Source organism: Mandrillus leucophaeus, unplaced genomic scaffold (assembly GCF_000951045.1).
Source record: "Mandrillus leucophaeus isolate KB7577 unplaced genomic scaffold, Mleu.le_1.0 Scaffold959, whole genome shotgun sequence".
NCBI lineage: Eukaryota > Metazoa > Chordata > Mammalia > Primates > Cercopithecidae > Mandrillus > Mandrillus leucophaeus.
Window position 1 is genome coordinate 36,804 of NW_012110463.1, and position 21,900 is coordinate 58,703.

Here is a 21,900-nt window from a genome sequence, read left to right on the forward strand (position 1 = left end):
TGTAATCCCAGCACTTTGGGAGGCCGAGGCAGGTGGATCACAAGGTCAGGAGATCGAGACCATCCTGGCTAACATGGTGAAACCCTGTTTCTACTAAAAATACAAAATAAAAACAAAATTAGCTGGGCATAGTGGGGGGCGCCTGTAGTCCAAGCTACTCGGGAGGCTGAGGCAGGAGAATGGCATGAACCCAGGAGGCGAAGCTTGCAGTGAGCCGAGAATGCACCACTGCACTCCAGCCTAGGCAACAGAGGGAGACTCCGTCTCAACAACAAAAACGACAAAAAAGAAGGTAAAATGAGTCAATTTTGTTTAAAAATAAAATAATACTGGACAGCATCATAAAACCATACATAAAAATAAAGCTCTCTATTAAATGTAAACATGCAAATGTATAAATCTTTACTATCATGATGACGCATAAAACCCTTAAGAGCTCTTCTGTAGAATATTCAAAACAATAAAAATCTGCATGTTAATACACAAAATAAATTTTAATATTAATAAACTGAAAAATATAGAGGTATAATTTTTATATTCAATTGAAGTTGTCATGAGATTAAAATAGATTGTTTTAATTTTTAGATGTTTTACGTGAACTCCATTTTTAACATGATATGGTTTAGCCGTGTCCCAACCCAAGACTCATCTTTAATTTCCATGTGTTGTGGGAGGGACGTGGTAGCAGGTAATTGAATCATGGGGGCAGATCTTTTCTGTGCTGTTCTCATGATAGTGAATAAGTCTTATGAAATCTGAAGGCTTTATAAGGCAGTTTTCCTGCACAAGCTGTCTTTCTTTTGTCTGCCACCATGTGGGACATGCCTTTCACTTTCCACCATGATTGTGATGACTCCTCAGTCACACGAAACTGTAAGACCAATAAACCTCTTTCTTTTGTAAATTGCCCAGTCTGAGGTACGTCTTTATCAGCAGCATGAAAACAGACTAATACACAAGATGATTATGAAGATAATATTTCTAGAAACTATGCAAAACAAAATTTAAAAAATAATTCAAGCTTGTCACTACACAATTAAAAGGCAATAAAACAGTAAATAAGGAAAAATATACCACTCAAATACATAAAACAATAGCAATAAAACTAGTAATTTCATTTTAAGAAATAATTTTAAATATAAATTAATTAAACTACTTAATAAAAAGAAATGTAGGCTGGGCGCGGTGGCTCAAGCCTGTAATCCCAGCACTTTGGGAGGCCAAGACGGGCGGATCACAAGGTCAGGAGATCGAGACCATCCTGGCTAATCCGGTGAAACCCCGTCTCTACTAAAAAAAAAAATACAAAAAACTAGCCGGGCGAGGTGGTGGGCGCCTGTAGACCCAGCTACTCGGGAGGCTGAGGCAGGAGAATGGCGTGAACCCGGGAGGCGGAGCTTGCAGTGAGCTGAGATCTGGCCACTGCACTCCAGTCTGGGCAACAGAGCGAGACTCCGTCTCAAAAAAACAAAGAAATGTAATATTAGGACTTTGGGAGATTAAGGTGGGCTGATCACTAGATCTCAGAAGTTTGAGACCAGTCTCAGCAATGTGGTAAAACCCTGTCTCAACCAAAAATACAAAAAAATTGGCAGGGCATGATGCTACACACTTATAACCCAGCTACCTGAGAGGCTGAAATCAGAGAATTTTCTGAGTTTGGGAGGTTGAGGCTGCAGTGAGCCATGATCACAACACTGCAAACCAGCCTGGTTGAGAGAGTGCGACCCTATCTCAAGAACAAACGAATAAGGATGGGCATCATGGCTGACGCCTGTACTCCCAGCACTTTGGGAGGGTGAGGCAGGTAGATGACCTGAGGAGTTCGAGACCAGCCTGGCCAATATGGTGAAACCCCGTCTCTACTAAAAACACAAAAATTCACCAGGCATGGTCGCACACACATGTGGTCCCAGCTGCTCAGGAGGCTGAGACAGGAGAATCACTTGAACCAAGGAGGTAGATGTTGCAGTGAGCCGAGATTGTGTCACTGCACTCTAGCCTGGCCAACAGAGTGAGGCTTCGTCTCAAAACAAATTAAAAAAATTAAAAAAATTAAAGTTTGATTATTTCCTTAAACGATATGTGGAAAAATCTTTTAATTAGACATAAGAAGATAACGTTTTTTGGTTTTTGAGTCAGAATCTCACTCTGTTGCCCAGGTTGGATGGAGTGCAGTGGCATGGTCTCTCCTCACTCCAACCTCTGTCTCCTGGATTTAAGTTATTCTCCTGGCTCAGCCTCTCGAGTAGCTGGGATTATAGGCACCCACCACCATGCCTGGCTAATTTTTTGTATTTTTAGTAGAAACAGGGTTTCACCATATTGGCCGGGCTGGTCTCAAACTCCTGACTTCATGATCCACCTCCCTCAGCCTCCCAAAGCACTAGGATTACAGGTGTGAGGTGCCGCTCCAGGCCGCATAACTTCTTCATCATTTAAAAATATACAGGGGAAACACATGACAATAATCTTGGCGCCACTTTCTTAGATACAACATTAAATGCATAAGCAACAAAGAAAAAAACAGAAAAATCTACACTACACTTGAAAATTTCTGCACATCTAAGTAAACATTTAATAGAGGAATAGGACCTCATAGAAAATGGGTGAGAATATTTACAAATCACATGTGATAGGAGTCAATATTCAAAAAATATAAACAACTTTTAAAACTAAACAATAAATTTGAATGAATTTATTTAGAAATAGGCAAATAATTGAAATACATTTTCATCAAAAAACACAAATAAAAAAATTTAAAAGGACACACAAAATTTCTCATTTCTAGAGAAATGCATAAAAATTACAATGAAAAAAAATTCCCTCACACCCATTTAAATGGCCACTATCAATTTTTTAAAAACACCAAATCTGCTGATGATGCAATAAAACCCTTGGCCAGGCAAGGTGGCTCACGCTCGTAGTCCCAGAACTTCGGGAGGCTGATGCGGGCAGATTTCAAGGTCAGGAGTTTAAGACCAGCCTGACCAACATGGTGAAACCCCATCTCTACTAAAAATACAAAAATTGGCTAGATGTGGTGGCACGTGCCTGTAATCCCAGCTACTCAGGAGGCTGAGGCAGGAGAATTGCTTGAACCTGGGAGGTGGAGGTTGCAGTGAGTCAAGATCATGCCACTAAACTCCAGCCTGAGTGACAAAGGGAGACTCCATCTCAAAAAAAAAAAAAAAGAAATCCATGTGAATTTTTGGTAGAAAACTAGGATGCACATATTATTTTATAATGTTATAAATGTACTTCAAATAAAAATAAAACTATTATCAAATACAGCAATTACATTTATGAATCTATACCTAAAATATGCAACAAAAGATCTTGAAGACATGTTTGATACAATGGAATATTAATCAGCCTTAAAAAAAAATCTTGTCACATTTAAAGATACACTTTGAGAATATTATGTCCACTGAAATAAACCAGTTACGAAATGATGCATGTTATGATTTTACTTATATGAAATATATAAAATAGTCACACTCATAAAAACAGAAAGTGGAAGCTTGTTTTTCAAGGGCTGGAGAGAACATAAAACAAGTAAATGTTATTTAATGGATATTGAGTTTTAGTTTTAGAAGACGTAAAATTTCTAGAAGTCTTTTGCATAACAATATGAATATAGTTAACATGCCTGAAATATACAGGTTTTTGTTGTTTGTTGTTGTTTTTTTTTTGAAACAGGGTCTCAATCTGTAACCCAAGATTGAATGCAATGGCACAATTATGGCTCACTGCAACCTCACAATCCCAGGCTCAAGTAATCCTGCCCCTCAATCTCTAAAGTAGCTGGGACTTGGCCAGGCGCGGTGGCTCAAGCCTGTAATCCCAGCACTTTGGGAGGCTGAGACGGGCGGATCACGAGGTCAGGAGATCGAGACCATCCTGGTTAACACGGTGAAACCCCGTCTCTACTAAAAAATACAAAAAAACTAGCCAGGCGACATGGCAGGCGCCTGTAGTCCCAGCTACTCGGGAGGCTGAGGCAGGAGAATGGCGTAAACCCAGGAGGCGGAGCTTGCAGTGAGCTGAGATCTGGCCACTGCATTCAGGCCTGGGTAGCAGAGCGAGACTCCGTCTCAAAAAAAAAAGTAGCTGGGACCACAGGTGTACACCACCATGCCTGGCTACTTTTTAGGAAAAAAAAAAAAAAAAATGTTTGTGGAGAGGGTGTCTCCATATTTTGCCCAGGTTTGTCTCAAACTTTTAGGCTCAAGCAATCCTCCTGTCCTGGCCTCTCAAAATCCTGGTTTTAAAGATGTGAGCCACCACCATGCCTGGCCCTGATATGTACATTTAAATAGATTTAAGAAGGTAAATTATATGTTAAGTGTTTTTACAACAAATATTTTTTTTTTAAACTGGAAAAAATACAATATACATCTTTTTAAAAATTATCTTCAAATCACCAAAGTGTTTTTCTCACACAAAAGAAATACATATTTATCATTAAACACATGGTGAAAATAAGACTATTTCCAAGGCTACTCACTTAGACAAGATAAAACTAACATTGAAAATGAGCTAAGAGGCCGGGCACGGTGGCTCATGCCTGTAATCCCAGCACTTTGGGAGGCCAAGGCAAGCTGATTACCTGAGGTCAAGAGTTCGACACCAGCCTGACCAACATGGCAAACCCCATCTCTACTAAAAATAAATAAATAAATAAATACAAAATTAGCCGGGGATGGTGGCACATGCCTGTAATCCCAGCTACTCAGGAGACTGAGGCTGGAGAATCACTTGAACCCGAGAGGCAGAGGTTGCAGTGAGCCAAGATCACACACTGCACTCTAGCCTTGGCAACAAGAGCAAAACTCTGTCTAAAAACAAAAAGAAAAGAAAAAGAAAATGAGCTAAGAAAGAATATATACAATATATAAAAGTAAACTATAACCAAATTTGGGTCATATTTGTAGCTATAAACACACACATATAATCTGACTGTGACAAAGACATATGGCTCATTTATCTTTTAATTAAACCAGACACTGACTTAAAGTATACAAACAGAATTGTAAATTGTCTAAAATTATAATGCATGAAATCAATAGACAAAATAAACTGATATTAAGAAACTTGCACTAAAAAAAAACACTAATATAGAACCGTAAGACAATAATGAAAGAAATGTTTACTCATAAAATCTAGTTGGCAACAATAATGTACATTAACAAATAATTTGTCTAGATAACTGCAATGTTTGGCTGTAACTGTGCATTCAGGGAAGGCAGGCGTTTTAAATTACTGGCATCTGTTATGTGGTAATAAAATTTTAGACAAAATGCAGTAAAATCGTAAATAGGAGATGCTAATGAGAAACTTTTAATAGATAAGCATTTAACAGATAAGATAGTCAATTTTTGTTTTAAATATATGTTATTTTACACACAAAAAACCTACTGTAATCCAAGTTTAGAAGCAAAGAATAGTCTTACATTGCTAAATTATGTATATATTTAGCAGAATATGGTTAGAGCCTCACATATAAAACAAATATTGGGGGAATAAATTATGTTATTATTTAAATACAGGCTGATAAAAGTGGTTGAAATTTCTATAATTCCTTTTCTTTTGAGATGGAGTCTCCGCTCTGTCTCCCAGGCTAGAGTGCAGTGACACAATCTTGGCTCACTGCAACCTCCACCTCCCAGGTTCAAGTGATTCTCCTGCCTCAGCTTCGCTAGTAGCTGGGACTACATGCGCGTGCTGCCATGCCCAGCTAATTTTTTGTATTTTTAGTAGGGATGGGGTTTCATAGTGTTAGCCAGGATGGTCTCGATCTCCTGACCTCGTGATCTACCCGCCTCAGTCTCCCAAAGTGCTGGGATTACAGGCATGAGCCACTGTACCCAGCTCTATAATTCCTTTTTGCCTGCCTGCATACTAATTATCTAATTTAACTCAGGCACAACATGTATATTCTAGTATATTGCCCTAAATGTCTGAATCTAAAATTACAGACATATTTGAAGTAGAAAATAGTAAAAATTTATATGGAGAGTGACATTAATAAGATAAAAAATTAAAGGTGCCCTATTTGCTTATTCTCCAACAGCAAGAAAATCTGTCAGCCATTGCTGACAAAAATGCCTTTACCAGGCATCATGGTTCACACCTGTAATGACAACTACACGGTACATAAAAGTTGGAGAATTGCTTTCAGTCAAAATATTAAGACCTGCCTGGGTTATGTTACAAGACCCTAGCTCAAAAATAAGTGCCTTTAAAAGAACTCTGAGATCCAGGAAAGGAGTTGTGAAACTCTGCTAAAGCGCAAGATTGAAGGTAATCCTTTTTAGAAGGCAGGCCCTCATTCAGGTGGCAAACTACAGAACTACTGTTTCTGGCTACAGACAAGAAATTGTTCCACCGAACTTGGTTCCCCTGAGAATTTTAAACTTACTCTGTAAATGTCCCAAACTCTTCCCAGTCACAGTGTGGGGGAGGTCCTGCCTTTCCAGAGGCCTGGAGAAAGATACCCATTTATAGCCATGCTGGCAGGCCTGCAGACCTTGACTTTTACTGTGGTCCCTGGAGCAGTTCCATGACTCAATTCCAGCTCCCTGAGCCATAGCTCATGGCCAGTTTTGCCTATGTAGAAACCCAAAGCTACCTGGGAAAATCCGCTCTTGTACTTGTCATCCACATCCTGATATAAAACCCACCATACGCAGGCCTGACTGCAGAAACCTGCCCTTGGGTCTGCCCTGCAGAGCAAAGTCCTGAAGGATATTCACTCTGTCCAAAAATTAAATGAGAATTACAACTATCCACGCTCCTTTTAACAAGACAACTAAAGGTGGACCCTTGTGCAAACTCAGCAGTCTTAAGGCCAAGCTACAACCCCTCTTTACTACAAACCCAGAGGGCATTTTATCACTCTGCGGGCCCAACAAAAATACATTTTTACTTTCTGAAACCAGTTTGTAAAAACTTGAAGAGGTGTTTGCTCCTTCAAAAAAAATTTTTTTTTTTGAGACGGAGTCTCCCTCTGTTGCCCAGGCTGGAGTACAGTGGCGCGATCTCGGCTCACTGTAAGCTCCGCCTCCCAGGTTCACGCCATTCTCCTGCGTCAGCCTCCCGAGTAGCTGGGACTACAGGCACCCGCCACCACGCCCAGCTAATTTTTTGTATTTTTAGTACAGACGGGGTTTCACAGTGTTAGCCAGGATGGTCTCCATCTCCTGACCTCATGATCCACCCGCCTCGACCTCCCAAAGTGCTGGGATTACAGGCGTGAGCCACTGCGCCCGGCTGCTCCTTCAAATTTAGACACTAATGCAAAACTAGCTTCTATTTTAACACAGCACTCGAAGTATATAGAAGACAAAATAGTCAAAAGAAAAATTTAAAGTCATTGAAATTGAAGACCAATAAGTAAAATGTTGCTGTTTGTAGATCATGTAATCACATATATAGATATAAATATAGTATATTAAAACCTGTTTAAACTAATGAATACACTCAGTTAATTAGCAAAATATAAAATTAACATACAAGTATAAGTGATGGTTCCATACACTTAAAACAAACTATCTGATAAAATAGAGGAAAAAAACAATCTTACATACAATAGCAATGAAATAATCAATTTTAGAACAAATTTAAACAAGGAGTTCATAAATCTTTTAAGTGAAAGATACATCAATGAACAAAATTAGAGGACACAAATAAATTTTAAAATATTTTATTTCTATTGAAAGAATAAGTATTGTGAAACTGCCATATTATCCAAAGTGACCTGTAGATTCAATGAACTCCCTATCAAAATTCCAGCGTTTTTCTTCACAGTAATAAAAAATACAATCCTAAAATACACATGAAACTACAATAAACTTTGAATAGCCAAAGCAATCTTGAGGAAAAAAAAGGAAGCAGAAGGACATCCTACTTTATAATTTCAAACTAGATTTCAAGACTACAGTAATGAAAACTGGGATGAAATGTGCAGGAAAAAAAAAAAAAACCAATAGAACAGAAACTACTACTGTCACACATTTCAGACGTGATGCAAAAAGAGAACTTAAAAAACAGTTTAACAGAGTATCTCAAAATTATGGAGATATCTGTCTGTCCATAAAACAAGAAAAAAGAAGTCAGATTTACACTCTTTTTGTATGCCATGAACAGTACTTTGGCTGTCACTGTAAACCTGAAGGAAGATCATTGAAGGGAAAGTAGAATTCTTAGATTTTATAGGCATAAGTAGAAGATGCCCCTATGTAAGAGTATAATTTAAAAAAAAATCTTTAGGCTTCCCAGAAACTGTTTCCTTTGAAACACAGCTTCCCAAATTAAAGAGTGGCTTTCTTCTTGACTTTGGACCTCTCAACCATGTCATCTGTTGTATTCATTCTTACCTACCTGGGGACTTATCCACCATCTCATGTCGCGTCATATTCCAGGGCTCTTTTCCTTGCTCCAGACAGGTGATCAGGTCTGGCTTAGAGACGGCAATACCTGTTTTATTAAAAATAACTAACATGAATCTTGCTCATATTCTCCAATTACCAACTTAGTAATGTGCTCAGTAAAGAGGATATAATAGAATATTCTAACAACTTTATTCCAATATATTAATTTATAAAAGAGATTTTTAAATATTCAGAAAATATTTTAATTTTTTAGGTTCTTAATTTCACTGCCTGGTACTACTGAATCAAATTTGGTGATGCCAATTAGATTTTAAGGTATAACAATATTTCATGCCACTAAACTTCTGAAATTAGCCTTAATCTAAAGTGCAGGACACAGATCAGCTCAGGAATGGGGAAAGTTCAGGTCAAGATGAAACATCTTGAAGAAATTCTTTTCTCAAGACAAATCCCCAGTATTTTCTTGAAAACAGAAATCTGAAAGCATAAATTACCAGAAAACATTCTACAAAAGAGAAATGAAAGCTTTAGTTTATATTAGGAATTTTGTATTAAAGTTATCCTCACCCAGGAAGGCCAGGTTTCTGTAGTTCTCTAACATCACATTTCTATATAAATTCTGCTGTGCAATGTCTAGGTGTTGCCACTCCTCCAGAGAGAATTCTATGGCCACATCCCTAAATGTCAACAGTCCCTGGAAAACACACACAAACACACATATTTACAAAGTGGCTATGGGCAGAAGTTTTCATGTGATTCAAGGTAAAATTAGAGTAAACAGAACTGATTCTGACTTATAAGAGTGATTGAAATTATCCAATAAAATAATTGTCAACACATAAACATTTTCTAATGTATTCTCTAACTCTGAGAAAAGACAGTGGAAAAATATTCACAACATCAGTGTATATATGATAATTGTCTGGATGATAAAACATAAAATTGAAGGCATAAACACTAACATACATTTTTGAGTGCTATATTTACATAATACAGAATGAGTTATGTATATTTTTCAGAGGAAAAAGACATAGTTCTTTATATTTTTCAGACAAAATAGACAAGTTAGAAGGTTCACTCAAATTTTAATGTATACAATAAACTGGACATCTTGTTAATGCAGATTTTTTTTTTCGGAGATCTGAAATAAAGTCTGAGTTACTGAATCTCTGCCAAGCTCACCAGTAATGCCAATGTTTTGGCCCCAAAAGATTATTTTGTCAAACATCCAGTAAGTGGAACAGCCTGTGTTTTTTTGTTTGTTTGTTTCAGTTTTTCTAGCCTGTAAACAAAGATGAGAGCTTTCATTTACCAAAGAAAAATAAATGCAAAGAAAATCTAAAAAAAAAAAAAAAAAAGGCAGCCAGATTAAATGTGATAGTTTATGCACATCAGTTCCCATAAAGATGCTTAATGATGAAGAGAAAAATAACTCTATAGTGAAAAAAATCTGTAAGAGAGCTTATTGAGTTATTAACATCAATATCAACTGCACTAGGACAAGTTTTTATAGTGTGCTGATGCACCCAGAAGGACACAGCATCACTACTGAGATATTATCCCCACTAAAGTAAATTACAGTCTGAATTTAAGCATAAGAAAACATCAGTTTTATGGAAAGTTCAAGATACAGATATCTTTCATGTTCTGCAATTTTTAATAGTGATTTTAAGTAGTCTTTCTATGGCACCCTAATAAGGAGGTCTCTCTTGATAATTTTTTCAGAACTTTCTGGGTAATAAATGCCATCCTGTTTAAATAAGCATTTTCTTAATTGTGTAATGCATACAGATAATAAAGAACACAGATAGAACCTCAACATTACACGTTCTACATCTTTACTAAGAACCCCAGGGTTTCCCCATAGAAATATTGAGTATCCACACCTCTCCATGTTCAACAGTCACAAGGAGAACATTTTTAATATTGCACACCACAAATTCATGGTGAGAATTCTGCATGGCATGTAAGAAGCCATGATGTAGAGAAGGCTCTGGTATATAGAAAAATTTTTCAGACACGCTTAACTATCATAAACATTTTTAAAAGTAGTTAAGATAAACTCATTAGGGAGAAAAAACACAGGTATAGAAGTGAAGATTTGCAAGTACTAAATGCATGGCATTCCAAAAAGCAGAGTAGACACAGCTCTCGATCTAAGACACGTTTAGCTGAAGAAAAGTCACTTTTTCTCTTTCTCCTCCTCCTTTAGAATTCTTTCTCAGATGAGATTTTCTGGACTAATTACACCTGCATCTTGAGAATATGCCTTTAAAATTCTGAGCACCACATGTTCACTTGTTACCATCACACGCAAAGTCAGAAGGCCCAAGACAGAAAAAGTCTACCCGTTTCTGTCCTTTATAACAATAAAGATTCAGGAACAATGAGCTGCTCCACAGAGATAAAAATTTAAGTTTCTCTTTTTTATGTCCCCAGGTGCTCTCCCCTGTTACAAACACCGGCAGTTTCTGCTACAGTAATAGAAATATTGAATCCCAGCACTTTGGGAGGCCAAGGCAGGTGGACAACTGAGGTCAGGAGCTCGAGGCCAGCCTGGCCAACAGGGTGAAACCCCATCTCTATCAAAAATACAAAAATTAGCTGGGCATGGTGGCAGGCACCTGTAATCCCAGCTACTCGGGAGGCTGAGGCAGGAGAATCACTTGAACCCGGGAGGCGGAGGTTGCAGTGAGCCGAGATCGTGCCATTCATAAAACTCCAACCTGGGTGAGACAGCGAGACTCCATCTCAAAAAAAGGGCAAGAAATATTGGCCACAGTGTCCTGTCCTTATCAAACCCAAACAGAATAGATTCCTGGACCATTCTTTAGTGCAAAGGTGGAACTTAACTCTGATGAATGTATCTTGAACTCCACGAATTTGATTCTGGCACCTGAGAGTCACATGAGGCACTTAATTAAAACAAATAGATGCTTTCACCCAGAACAGAAACTGTGAAAAGGGTACAAGTAAAGAGACTTCTGTGAATTGGTCATGAGATTCTAATTAGAAGCCTGAGCTTATAACCACTTACCTAAGCATTGTCACTCTAGCTTTAATGAGCTTATAAATCACTTAGTATACATGGCCCCACTCTATGTAATGTGATTCTGCAGGTTTGGAAATGGACCATAAATGGGTGTTCTAAACAAGTCTTCTGTCAATGCTGGTGTCACTCCCTCTGGGTTCATTATTAGCATTAATTAGAAAAATGAGGCACAGCACAGAGCTCCTTACACTCAGCAGTTTTGTAACAACACAAATACTTCTGATGCAAATGAAGACAACCATTCTCTATCTTAAAGTATCATATTATTTTCTGGCTCTTTAAAGTTTACAGAGAAAACAGAAAGCAGCAACCTCTGAGTAAGTCTGCATTTGGAAAACAACATGTGCACATGTCCTAATGCAATGTTTATTAAGCAGGTACTATGTGATCAATAGGATGTTACAAAGCACTGTGATAGCACATTATTTGATTCTAATAACACTCTGTGAGTTGATACTAAGTGTCCAATAAGTCCAAGGATTTAGAATAAAGACCCAGCATTTTTATTTCCTCTTCTGTTTATCTTTCATTGATTTTTTTTAAATGCACAGAATAAAATCTAAATGCAGACAGTTGAGAAGGATACAAATAGAGTTTAATGAAATGTAGATGAATTTTTAGTGTGTTTATATTTGCTATTTTGTGACTTGTGAATCAACTACTATATCTGCAGGAACAGAAAACAAGCTGCTAAATGGAATGTCTCTGTAAACACTGGTTTTAATATAAAATTAATAAATTAAGACCCTATAATACATGTTATATTTTCTATTTATCTGCCACTGGGTTTCAGAAAATTGTGAGCACCAACTCTAAAAAGGCAACAGGATTCATCAGCCAAAACTCTGATCTCTTCTAGTTAGTTGTGTGAGGCAAGACTCCAGGGTAGGGAAAGACCTAAATAAGGCCTTCAAAAAGGGTGAATCTGAACAGGGCTGGGGGAGGGTGTAGAGCTGATGTAAAATTCTGTTCTTTATGCCACTGGGGAGTATTTTTATTTCTGTTTCTTTTTTTAAGCTTACCTAAAAGAAAAAAAAAACAAAACTTAAATCTCAGAGTTTGTGTAATTTTATCTTTTTTTAGCCCCACTGCCCTGTCAATTTTTTATCACATACTAATAAGCAATTTAAACAAATCCCTTAAGGTTTTCTAGAATAATTTTTAGAGGATAAGTATTCTTAGCAAGGCAAAAAAAAAAAACTTTGTTTATTAATATATGTTCAGGTATAGACATCAGAAGTCATAATATAAAGAAAATGGCCCAAATAAAGCCCATATTTTTGCACACATCTATTTATTGTACCCACCATATGATGCATAATTAAATCATTTATCCAGTTGCTAGTCTAGACTAAAAGTTCCTGCATGGTAGGGACCATGACTGCTTCATCTATTTTTCTAATGACTATGTGAAATGGAAGCAATTAGTTTATCTGTTTGAGTCTGCAGACCTCCTCCTTGTTTTTCACCCAAGTATCAGGGAATTGGAGAAACTCTCATCTGGGTACCAACCAAAGACATCTCTTGAACAATCACAGGATGATTCATTTCGTTTATACTAAGACAGAAGCAAAATTAACCACTCTTGTCAGCCTGACACAATTCTGTTCTGGAGATTCTCAAATGTCTCAAAGATGCCTAGGTGATTGTGAGAGCATTTCCAGTAACTCTGGGCTGACGGTTCAATAATAAGCCAGCAGGAGAGACTCAGGCTGATTCTAAATAGAAAATGGAAGTACCCTGGTGGAGCTCCAGAACCTGGATCACCTGTCCTGATTAGCTAGCTTTTGGGTATGTAGAAGTGCAAGAACACTCTAGCATCACATTCTCCAGGTAGGTATAGTTGTGCTCAGGGATCTGGCTACTTTGTGGCCTTGATCTCTCACTCCTAAGATGCTTGTTTACACTTAGAGATTCTGTCATCAGATTCTATTTACACCTGGAGCCTCTCACATAACTAGCAGGTGAACACACAAGATGTGAAAAGGTCAAAGAGCCACACTCTCAAAGGAGGGATCTAAAATGTCTATGTTGACATCTCACAATGCAGAAAATGCCTCCTGCTGGTTTTCTGTACATTCTCTATCTAAAGTCGGACCCTGTTTCATAAAAAAAGAAACAGAAATAAAAAGGCAGAGACCAGACCTTATTTGCACATTCTAAATAAAATAAACATCACTCTGCATTTTTGGCTGTTACAGAAAGTGGAATACAATCAAAAGATCTACTCATAGAGGCTGCTCTTGAAAATTCTAAGTAATATTTTACCTAAAAAAAAGACTGATACAGGTTGGGTCCCATGGCTCATGCCTGTAATTCCAGCACTTTGGGAGGCAGAGGCAGGTGGATCCCCTGAGGTCAAAGATCACCTGAGGTCAGGAGTTTGAGACCAGCCTGACCAACATGGAGAAACCCCATCTCTACCAAAAATACAAAATTAGCTGGGGAAGGTGGCCCATGCCTGTAATCCCAGCTACTTGGGAGGCAGAGGTAGGAGAACCATTTGAACTCAGGAGGCAGAGGTTGCGGTGAGCCAAGATCAAGCTATTGCACTCCAGCCTGGGCAACTAGAGCAAAACTCCGTCTAAAAAAAAAAAAAAAAAAAAAAAAAAAGCTGACACAACATGACTATAAGTAGACGGTTTATTTGGGCCAAGTTTAAGTATTGTAACTTGAGAAGAAATATTCAAGATGCCTGGAATTTACACTTTCATTAGCAGCAGTTACAAGTGGATTTGCGAAGGCAAAAAAAAAAAAGAGACATACAAACTTGTTTGTCAAAAATTCTTGTTTAAATAAATAACTTTAATTATTGACTGACTGTACACTAAGGGTAAGGGTATACAATATAGTGTCCAGTGTGTCATTATTAATTTAACTTACACCTACTTGTGGCAATAGTGAACAGTTTCAAGAGATGAATACATAGTTGAAGGAAGGGAGAAAGCCGTAATTGTGCTCTTATTTTAATGTCTCTCTGAGTTTCATAAGTAAAAATAGTTGCATTCTCGAACAAAAGTTTTGGAATTTTTTTTTTTTTTTTCAAATTTCAAGACCTAGATTTAGAATTTAGAGCTGCAGACTTAGGTCCCAGATGGGTGGAGTAGCAGCAGTTGTTACCTGCAATTGTGAGCATTTTAGCGAGAGAAGGAAAAGAGAAGTGGAGATTCTCATGTCTCTGTATCAACCCAATGCACACTGTTACTATGATTAGGTTTCTGGACTCCACGGTCTCTGAATCAATTTCAGTTCTGAAGATACAAGAGTCATTGAATGAAGTAAAATGATTAATATCTGCTCTATAAAGTTTGCAGAAATCTGGTCTAGCCACTCTAGATACCAAATAGGCAGAGACACAATTCTGTCTGCATATTTAGGTGACAGCATGCATTTTACAGCATAATTGTGAGTTGACTGGAAGACTACGAGGGAAAGTCCCCTCTACAGTAAAGCTTGGTTGGCACCTTATGTGTTTATATTATGTCTGGTAATTCTAGACAGCATTTGGAAAATATCGTTTTTAAAAAATTATCTTTAGCCCCAGAGAAACCACAATCATGTAACAGAAAGAAAACTGTTTCATTACACAATTAAATCTGAATGTCACATATATTACAGTCAGTCTACTTAAGAGATTGAAAAGACAGAAAGACAGTTACCATAATTAGTTCACAAGTAGAAGATTTTACAGCACCATGTCATACATAGTTCATCCTAAATTCACCTGGTCACTGGGGAGGCCATCCGTGTATGCTAATTGGTTATACTCAATGACAAAATAAGCTTTTCACATCTTCATGACAGAAGGTAGTTTTGCAACTTCAAGCCAGGTAACTGCTTAAGGTAGACTTTCACTCTTCTACAATAGTGATTGAATAGGGTGCTATCTTTTTGGCTACTTGCATTTTAAATCAGTGGCTCTCTACTCCCTGAGGACTGGGCTAGAGCACTCTTGCTTCCCCTCTTCTGGTGGCCAGTGTCCTCTTTTGTTTCCTACCATTTGCCACTGACATACAGCCCACAGCACAGGGCTCACAGCTGGCAGCTCACATCTTAGGTGAATGCCAATTGTCACAGCAGCACTTCAGTGTCACATCAAAGAGTGAAGCCTGGCTGGGCACGGTGGCTCATGCCTGTTATCCTAGCACTTTGGGAGGCCGAGGCTGGTGGATCATGAGGTCAGGAGTTCGAGACCAGCCTGGCCAACATAGTGAAACCCCATCTCTACCAAAAAAAAAAAAAAAAATAGCTGGGTGTGCTGGTGGGCACCTGTAATTTCAGCTGCCTGGAGGCTGAGGCAGAAGAATCGCTTGAACCCAGGAGGCAGAGGTTGCAGGGAGCTGAGATCATGTCACTGCACTCCAGCTTGGGAGACAGGGCAAGACTTTGTCTCAAAAAAAAACAAAAAAGAGTGAAGCCTGAGCTGCAGAAGGAGAGCCTACAGGCCTCTTGGGTAGAACTGCACCTTCACAATATGGTAATGAGAGCATTATTTAAGCCACAGTTTCTATTTATAATGGTTACATGGAAAAAATACTGCTGGATTTCCAGCATGCATCCAGATAAAGATAGCTCCAAGAGTTCTCACTGTGATAGCCCATGTCTTTCAGAGATATTATGGGATACTAATAGGGATTCTAAAACAGACATACAAAGCATTCAAAAGAAAAACAGCTCTCACTCCAAGAAAGATTATACTGAGAAAAAAGGAAGTTAAAAGCCTCTTTAAAAAAAACCTGAGATTAGATATAAGATTGATCAAGTCAGCCAGAAAATATTCCTCTAAAAAGAATTTCTCTCTAAATACCCAGAGTGCATAGCTACTCTCAGCATGAGTAACATGAGTATTATGAAGAAAGGGGGCATATTATCAGTGGAATTTTAAGTTTGTATTCATCTCTGCTGCTCTCATCTAGCCACTGAAGGCAGAATCTATATTGAAATATATTTGACAACTTCCACCAGTACTTTTGATAAAAAATTAAAATCTGACTGTGATAGTACAATGGAATATATGTGAGCCTGCAACATAGCTCACTAGAGAGTTATTACAGTTTTTCGGTGGCCACATCACTTGCCTTTATTTGTCCTGTAATAGCAGCATTCCAATTTGTGAAACGAAAGACACTAACATTATGCTTACTTATAATTATCCCTATTGGTTAAATTAATAAGCCTATCAGACTAACATCTACTGTAACAATTTGGTAGTAAATTTTCTTTGGATATTAAACATAAATATGTAAGTATGAATAATTTTAATGTACTACTCATAATGTATGTGGAATCTTTAAAATTTTTCTATAACTATAATTCAGTTCAAAAACTACATTTCAAAAGTATGAATCACAACACTAAAATAGCTATTTAAGGAATTCACTTAAAGTAAATGTTATGTCTTTATTCATATTATTGTAGAAAATACTAGTGAATGTATATGAATGAGGCTGTCTACAAACACTGCACATAACTATACTAATTGTACTGAAGTAATAAATAGAAACCAAGGTATGACAACAGACTCCACTGTTCAGTTTATAAACTGAACTTTTGTTTGTTTGCTTGTTTTTTTTATTTTATTTTTGAGACAGAGTTTTGCTTTTGCTGCCCAGACTGGAGTGCAATGACATGATCTCAGCTTACCACAACCTCTGCCTCCCAGGTTCAAGCAACTATCCTGCCTCAGCCTCCCGAATACCTGGGATTACAGGCATGTGCCACCCTGCCCTGCTAATTTTGTATTTTTAGTAAAGATGGGGTTTCTCCATGTTGGTCAGGCTGGTCTCAAACTCCCAACCTCAGGTGATCTGCCCACCTCAACCTCCCAAAATCCTGGGATTACAGGCATGAGCCACCACGTCCGGCCATAAACTAAACTCTTTTTGCTTTTGTAGTATAAATACTTCAGCCCGCAAACAATCACCATGGATAATCAGGTTTCTGTCAAACAACTTACTCAGTATCTTTTAATCTTTATAATTCTGTATTGCTAAATTTTATCTATTTTTATGCTCAGCTTTTGTGTGCTCTTGGAATGAGCTTTACTCTGAACAAATCTGTGTCAACTTTAAAAGACTAAAAATCATAAGAATAATCTTTTGCCAAAGCAAAAACAAAGCAATTAATCTCAGGTCCCAGATAAAGACAATCCTGAGACAAAAAATATGACAAAAGGTTTATTTTGCTGTTAATATGACTTACATATATTTCAAAAAAACAGGGATAAAAATCTACACATAATCTAAATGTTTTTAAAAAAGAGGTTTTAATATTTTCCCTTATTTTAATGTAGACTAAGTCTCTTATTTCTAATTTATATTTTGTTTTACAACAGACAGGTCTCTAAACATGTCCTTGAACTCTTGGACATCTGAATTTTGCACACTGTGTGCACATGTAAGAATGATTATGGGAGAAAAAGCAGAAGACAGAAAGGTGTTATATAAAATTCATGGGTTCACATGAATAAAGTAAGTTCTTAGAGACTTATGAAGAGTTTCAGATTCTGACACAATAATAGTGGGAGACTACAACATCCCAAAGGCACTAATAGACAACTGAAGAAGACAATTAACAAAACATTAGGATCTAAACTCCACACTTGACCAAATAGTCCTAATAGACATCTACAGAAGTCTTCATCTAAAAATAACATAACATACATTGTTCTCATCATCATGTGGCACATACTCAAAAGCTGACCAATCAGAAATAGAATAATCCTCAGCAAATTCAAAAATCTCAAAATTATACAAACCCAAACACAGCCCACAGCTGAACAGAAATATAGTTCAATAAAAATATAACAACTGATACAATTACATAAAAATTAAACAACCTGCACTTGAATAACTTTTTGGTAAATAATGATATTAAGGCAGAAACCAAGAAGTTCTTTTAAACAAATAAGAACCAAAGAACAGGCCAAGCACGGTGGCTCATACCTGTAATCCCAGCACTTTGGGAAGCTGAGGCAAGCAGATCACATGAGGTCAGCAGTTCGAGACCAGCCTGGCCAACATGGTGAAATCCTGTCTCTACTAAAATTACAAAAATTAGGCAGGCATGGTGACACACGCCTGTAATCCCAACTACTTGAAAGACTGAGGTAAGAGAATGCTTGAACCCGAGAGGCAGAGGTTGCAATGAGTTAAGACTGTGCCATTGCATTTGGCCTGGGCAACAAGAGTAAAACTCCATCTCAAAAAAAAAAAAAAAAAAAAACCAAAAAACACATCAGAATCTCTGCAATATAGCTAAGATGGCATTAAAGGGAAATTTATAGCATTTAATGCTCAAATCAAAAAGTTAGAAAGATCTTCATTTTACAACCTGACATCATCAATAAAAGAATGAAAGAAGCAAGAGCAAATCAATCCCTAAGGTAGCAGCAGACAAGAAATAACCAAAATCAGATCTAAACTGAGATTTAGACATAAAACTTCACAAAATATAAAATCCCAGAATTAAATCTATGAAAAAAATAAATAAACCACTAACTACATTAATGCAGGAAGAAGGGATGACCCAAATAAACACAATTAGAAATAATAAAAGAGAGACATTACCACTGACCCACAAAAATAACTTGAAGTCTACTATGAACACCTCTGTGTTCCTAGACAATCTAGAAAAAATGAAAAAAGTATTGAACAAATACATCCTTCCAAGAATGAACAAAAAAGAAATGAAACCCCTAAATAGATGAATAAGAAGCTCAAAAATTGAATTAGTAATAAATAGCCTACCAACCAAATAAAGCCAAGGACAGACAGATTCACAGCTGAATTCTATCAAATGTACAAAAAAGTGCTGATATTATTTCTACAGAAACTATTTTAAGCAATTAAGAAAAAGTAACTTCTTTCCAACTCATTATATAAGAACAGCATTATTCTGATACCAAAACCTGGCAGAGATAAAACAAAAACAAAAATAAATTGAGGCCAATATCTTTGAACATTGATGCAAAAACCTTCAACAAAACACTGACAAACCAAATCCGGCAGCATATCAAAAAGCTAACCCAGTATGATCAAGTAGAATTTATTCTGGGAATGCAAGGTTGGTTCAACATACACAAATCAATAAATGTGATTCATCACATAAACAAAACTAGACAGAAACCACAAGATTACCGCAATAGATGCAGAAAAAGCTTTTGATAAAATTTAAGATCTTTCATGTTAAAAACCCTCAACAACCTAGCCACTGAAGGTACATACTTTAAAATAGTAAGTTATCTATGACAAACCATCAGCAAACATACTGAATGGACAAAAACCTGAAAGTGGACAGGTGCAGTAGCTCATGCCTATAATTTCAGCAATTTGGGAGGCCAAGGCAGGTGGAACACCTGAGGTCAGGATTCCAAGATCAACCTGGCTAACATGGCAAAACCCTGTCTCCACTAAAAATACAAAAATTAGCCAGGTATGATGGCAGGTGCCTGTAATCCCAGCTACTCGAGAGGCTGAGCAAAGAGAATCACTTGAACCCAGAAGGTTGAGGCTGCAGAGGGCCGAGATTGTGCCACTGCACTCCAGCCTGGGAGACAAAGTGAGACCCTATCTCAAAAAGAAAAACAAACAAGCAAGCAAACAAAGCATTCCTCTTTGAAAAGAGGCACAAGGCAAAGATGCCTTCTCTCAACACTACTATTCAACATAAAATTGGAAGTACTGGTTATAGTAATTAGGCAAAACTTTGGCAATTTGGCCAGGCACGGTGGCTCACGCCTGTAATCTCAGCACTTTGGCAGGCCAAGGCGGGCAGCTCACGAGGTCAGAAGTTAGAGACCAGCCTGGCCAACATGGTGACACCTCGCCTCCACTAAAAATACAAAAATTAACCAGGCACAGTGGCGGACGCCTGTAATCCCAGCTACTCGGGAGGCTGAGGCAGGAGAATCGCTTGAACCTGGGAGGTGGAATTTGCAGTGAGCCAAGACTATGCCACTACACTCCAGCCTGGGTGACAGAGCGAGACTCCATCTCACAAAAAGAAAAATAAAAATAAATAAAAGGCATTTAAACAGGAAGAGAGGAAGTCAAACAATCCCTATTTGCAGACAACATAATTCTCCATCTGGAAAACTATCTAGTCTTAGCAAAACAGCTCTTTAACTTGGCAGAAAAGCTCTTTCTTGGCAGAAAAACAACTTCAGTATCATTTCAGGATACAAAATAAGTGTGCAAAAATTAGTAGTGCTCCTGTAAATCAACAACATCCAAGCCAAATATGAATCATAAACACAATCCCTTCACAACTGCTGCAAAAAGAATAAAATATCTACAAATACCAGGAAGGTGAAAGATCTCTATAAGAATTGCAAAACAATGCTTAAAGAAGTCAGAAAAGGCACAAATGGAAAACAACTTTATGCTCATAAACAGAAAAGATCAATATCCTAAAAATGATCATAATGTCCCCCAAAATATTTACAGATTTAATGCTATTCTAATCAAATGATCAAAATATTTTTAACTAAAAAAAAAAAAAAAAAAAAAAACCTATTGTAAAATTCATATAAAACCAAAACAGAGTCTGAATAGCCAAGGTAATCATAAGCAAAAACAGCAAAGCTGAAGGCATTACATTACCTGTCTTCAAACTATACTACAGAGCTACAGTAAACAAAGCAACATGGAACTGGTACAAAAACAAACTCATAGACGAATGTAACAGAACAGACAGTCCAGAAATAATGTCACACACCTACAACCATCTGATCTTCAACAAAGGTGACAATAGAAATGTGGAAACAATTCCCTATGCAATAAATGGTGGTGGAATAACTAGCTAGACTGAAACTGGACCCCTTTATTACACCATATACAAAAATCAACTCAAGATTAATTAAAGACTGAAATGTTTATTTTAACATTATAAAAAACCCTGGAAGATAACTTAGGAAATACCATTCTAGACATAGAATCTAGTAGAAATTTCATGATGAAGATACCAAAAGCAACTGCAAAAAAGCAAAAATTGACAAATTGGACCTAATTAAACTAAAGAGCTTCTTTACAGCAAAGGAAACTATCAACACAGTAAACAGACAACCTACAGAATAATAGGAAATATTTTCAAACTATGCTTCTAACAAAGGTCTAGTATCCAGAATCCATAAGAAACTTAAACAAGTTTACAAGAAAAAAAAGACCTCACTAAAAAGCAGACAAAAAAACATGAAAAAGATGCTTCTCAAAAGAAGACAAACATGTGGCTAACACACATATAATAAAATGCTTATCAATAATTATTGGAGAAATGCAAAGAAAAACCATGAGATACTATCTCACGCCAGTGAGAACGGCTATTAAGCCAAAAAATAGATTATGTCAAGGTTGCAGAGAAAAGGGAATACTTATACACTGCTGTTAAAAGGGTACATTGCGGTGGCTCAACCCTATATTCCCAGCACTTTGGGAGGCCGAGATGGGCGGATCA

The 21,900-nt window shown here is 37.3% G+C and overlaps 1 protein-coding gene across 1 annotated transcript in view; it reads right to left on the reverse strand.

The window, feature by feature from the left end:
- The window catches only part of LOC105532422 (zinc finger protein 254-like), a 51,814-nt gene that overhangs the window by 7,609 nt on the left and 22,305 nt on the right, over window positions 1–21,900 (reverse strand). Inside the window, 2 exon segments of the mRNA XM_011970593.1 lie at window positions 8,386–8,481; window positions 8,964–9,090. Coding sequence (XP_011825983.1) covers window positions 8,386–8,481; window positions 8,964–9,090 — 223 coding nt within the window.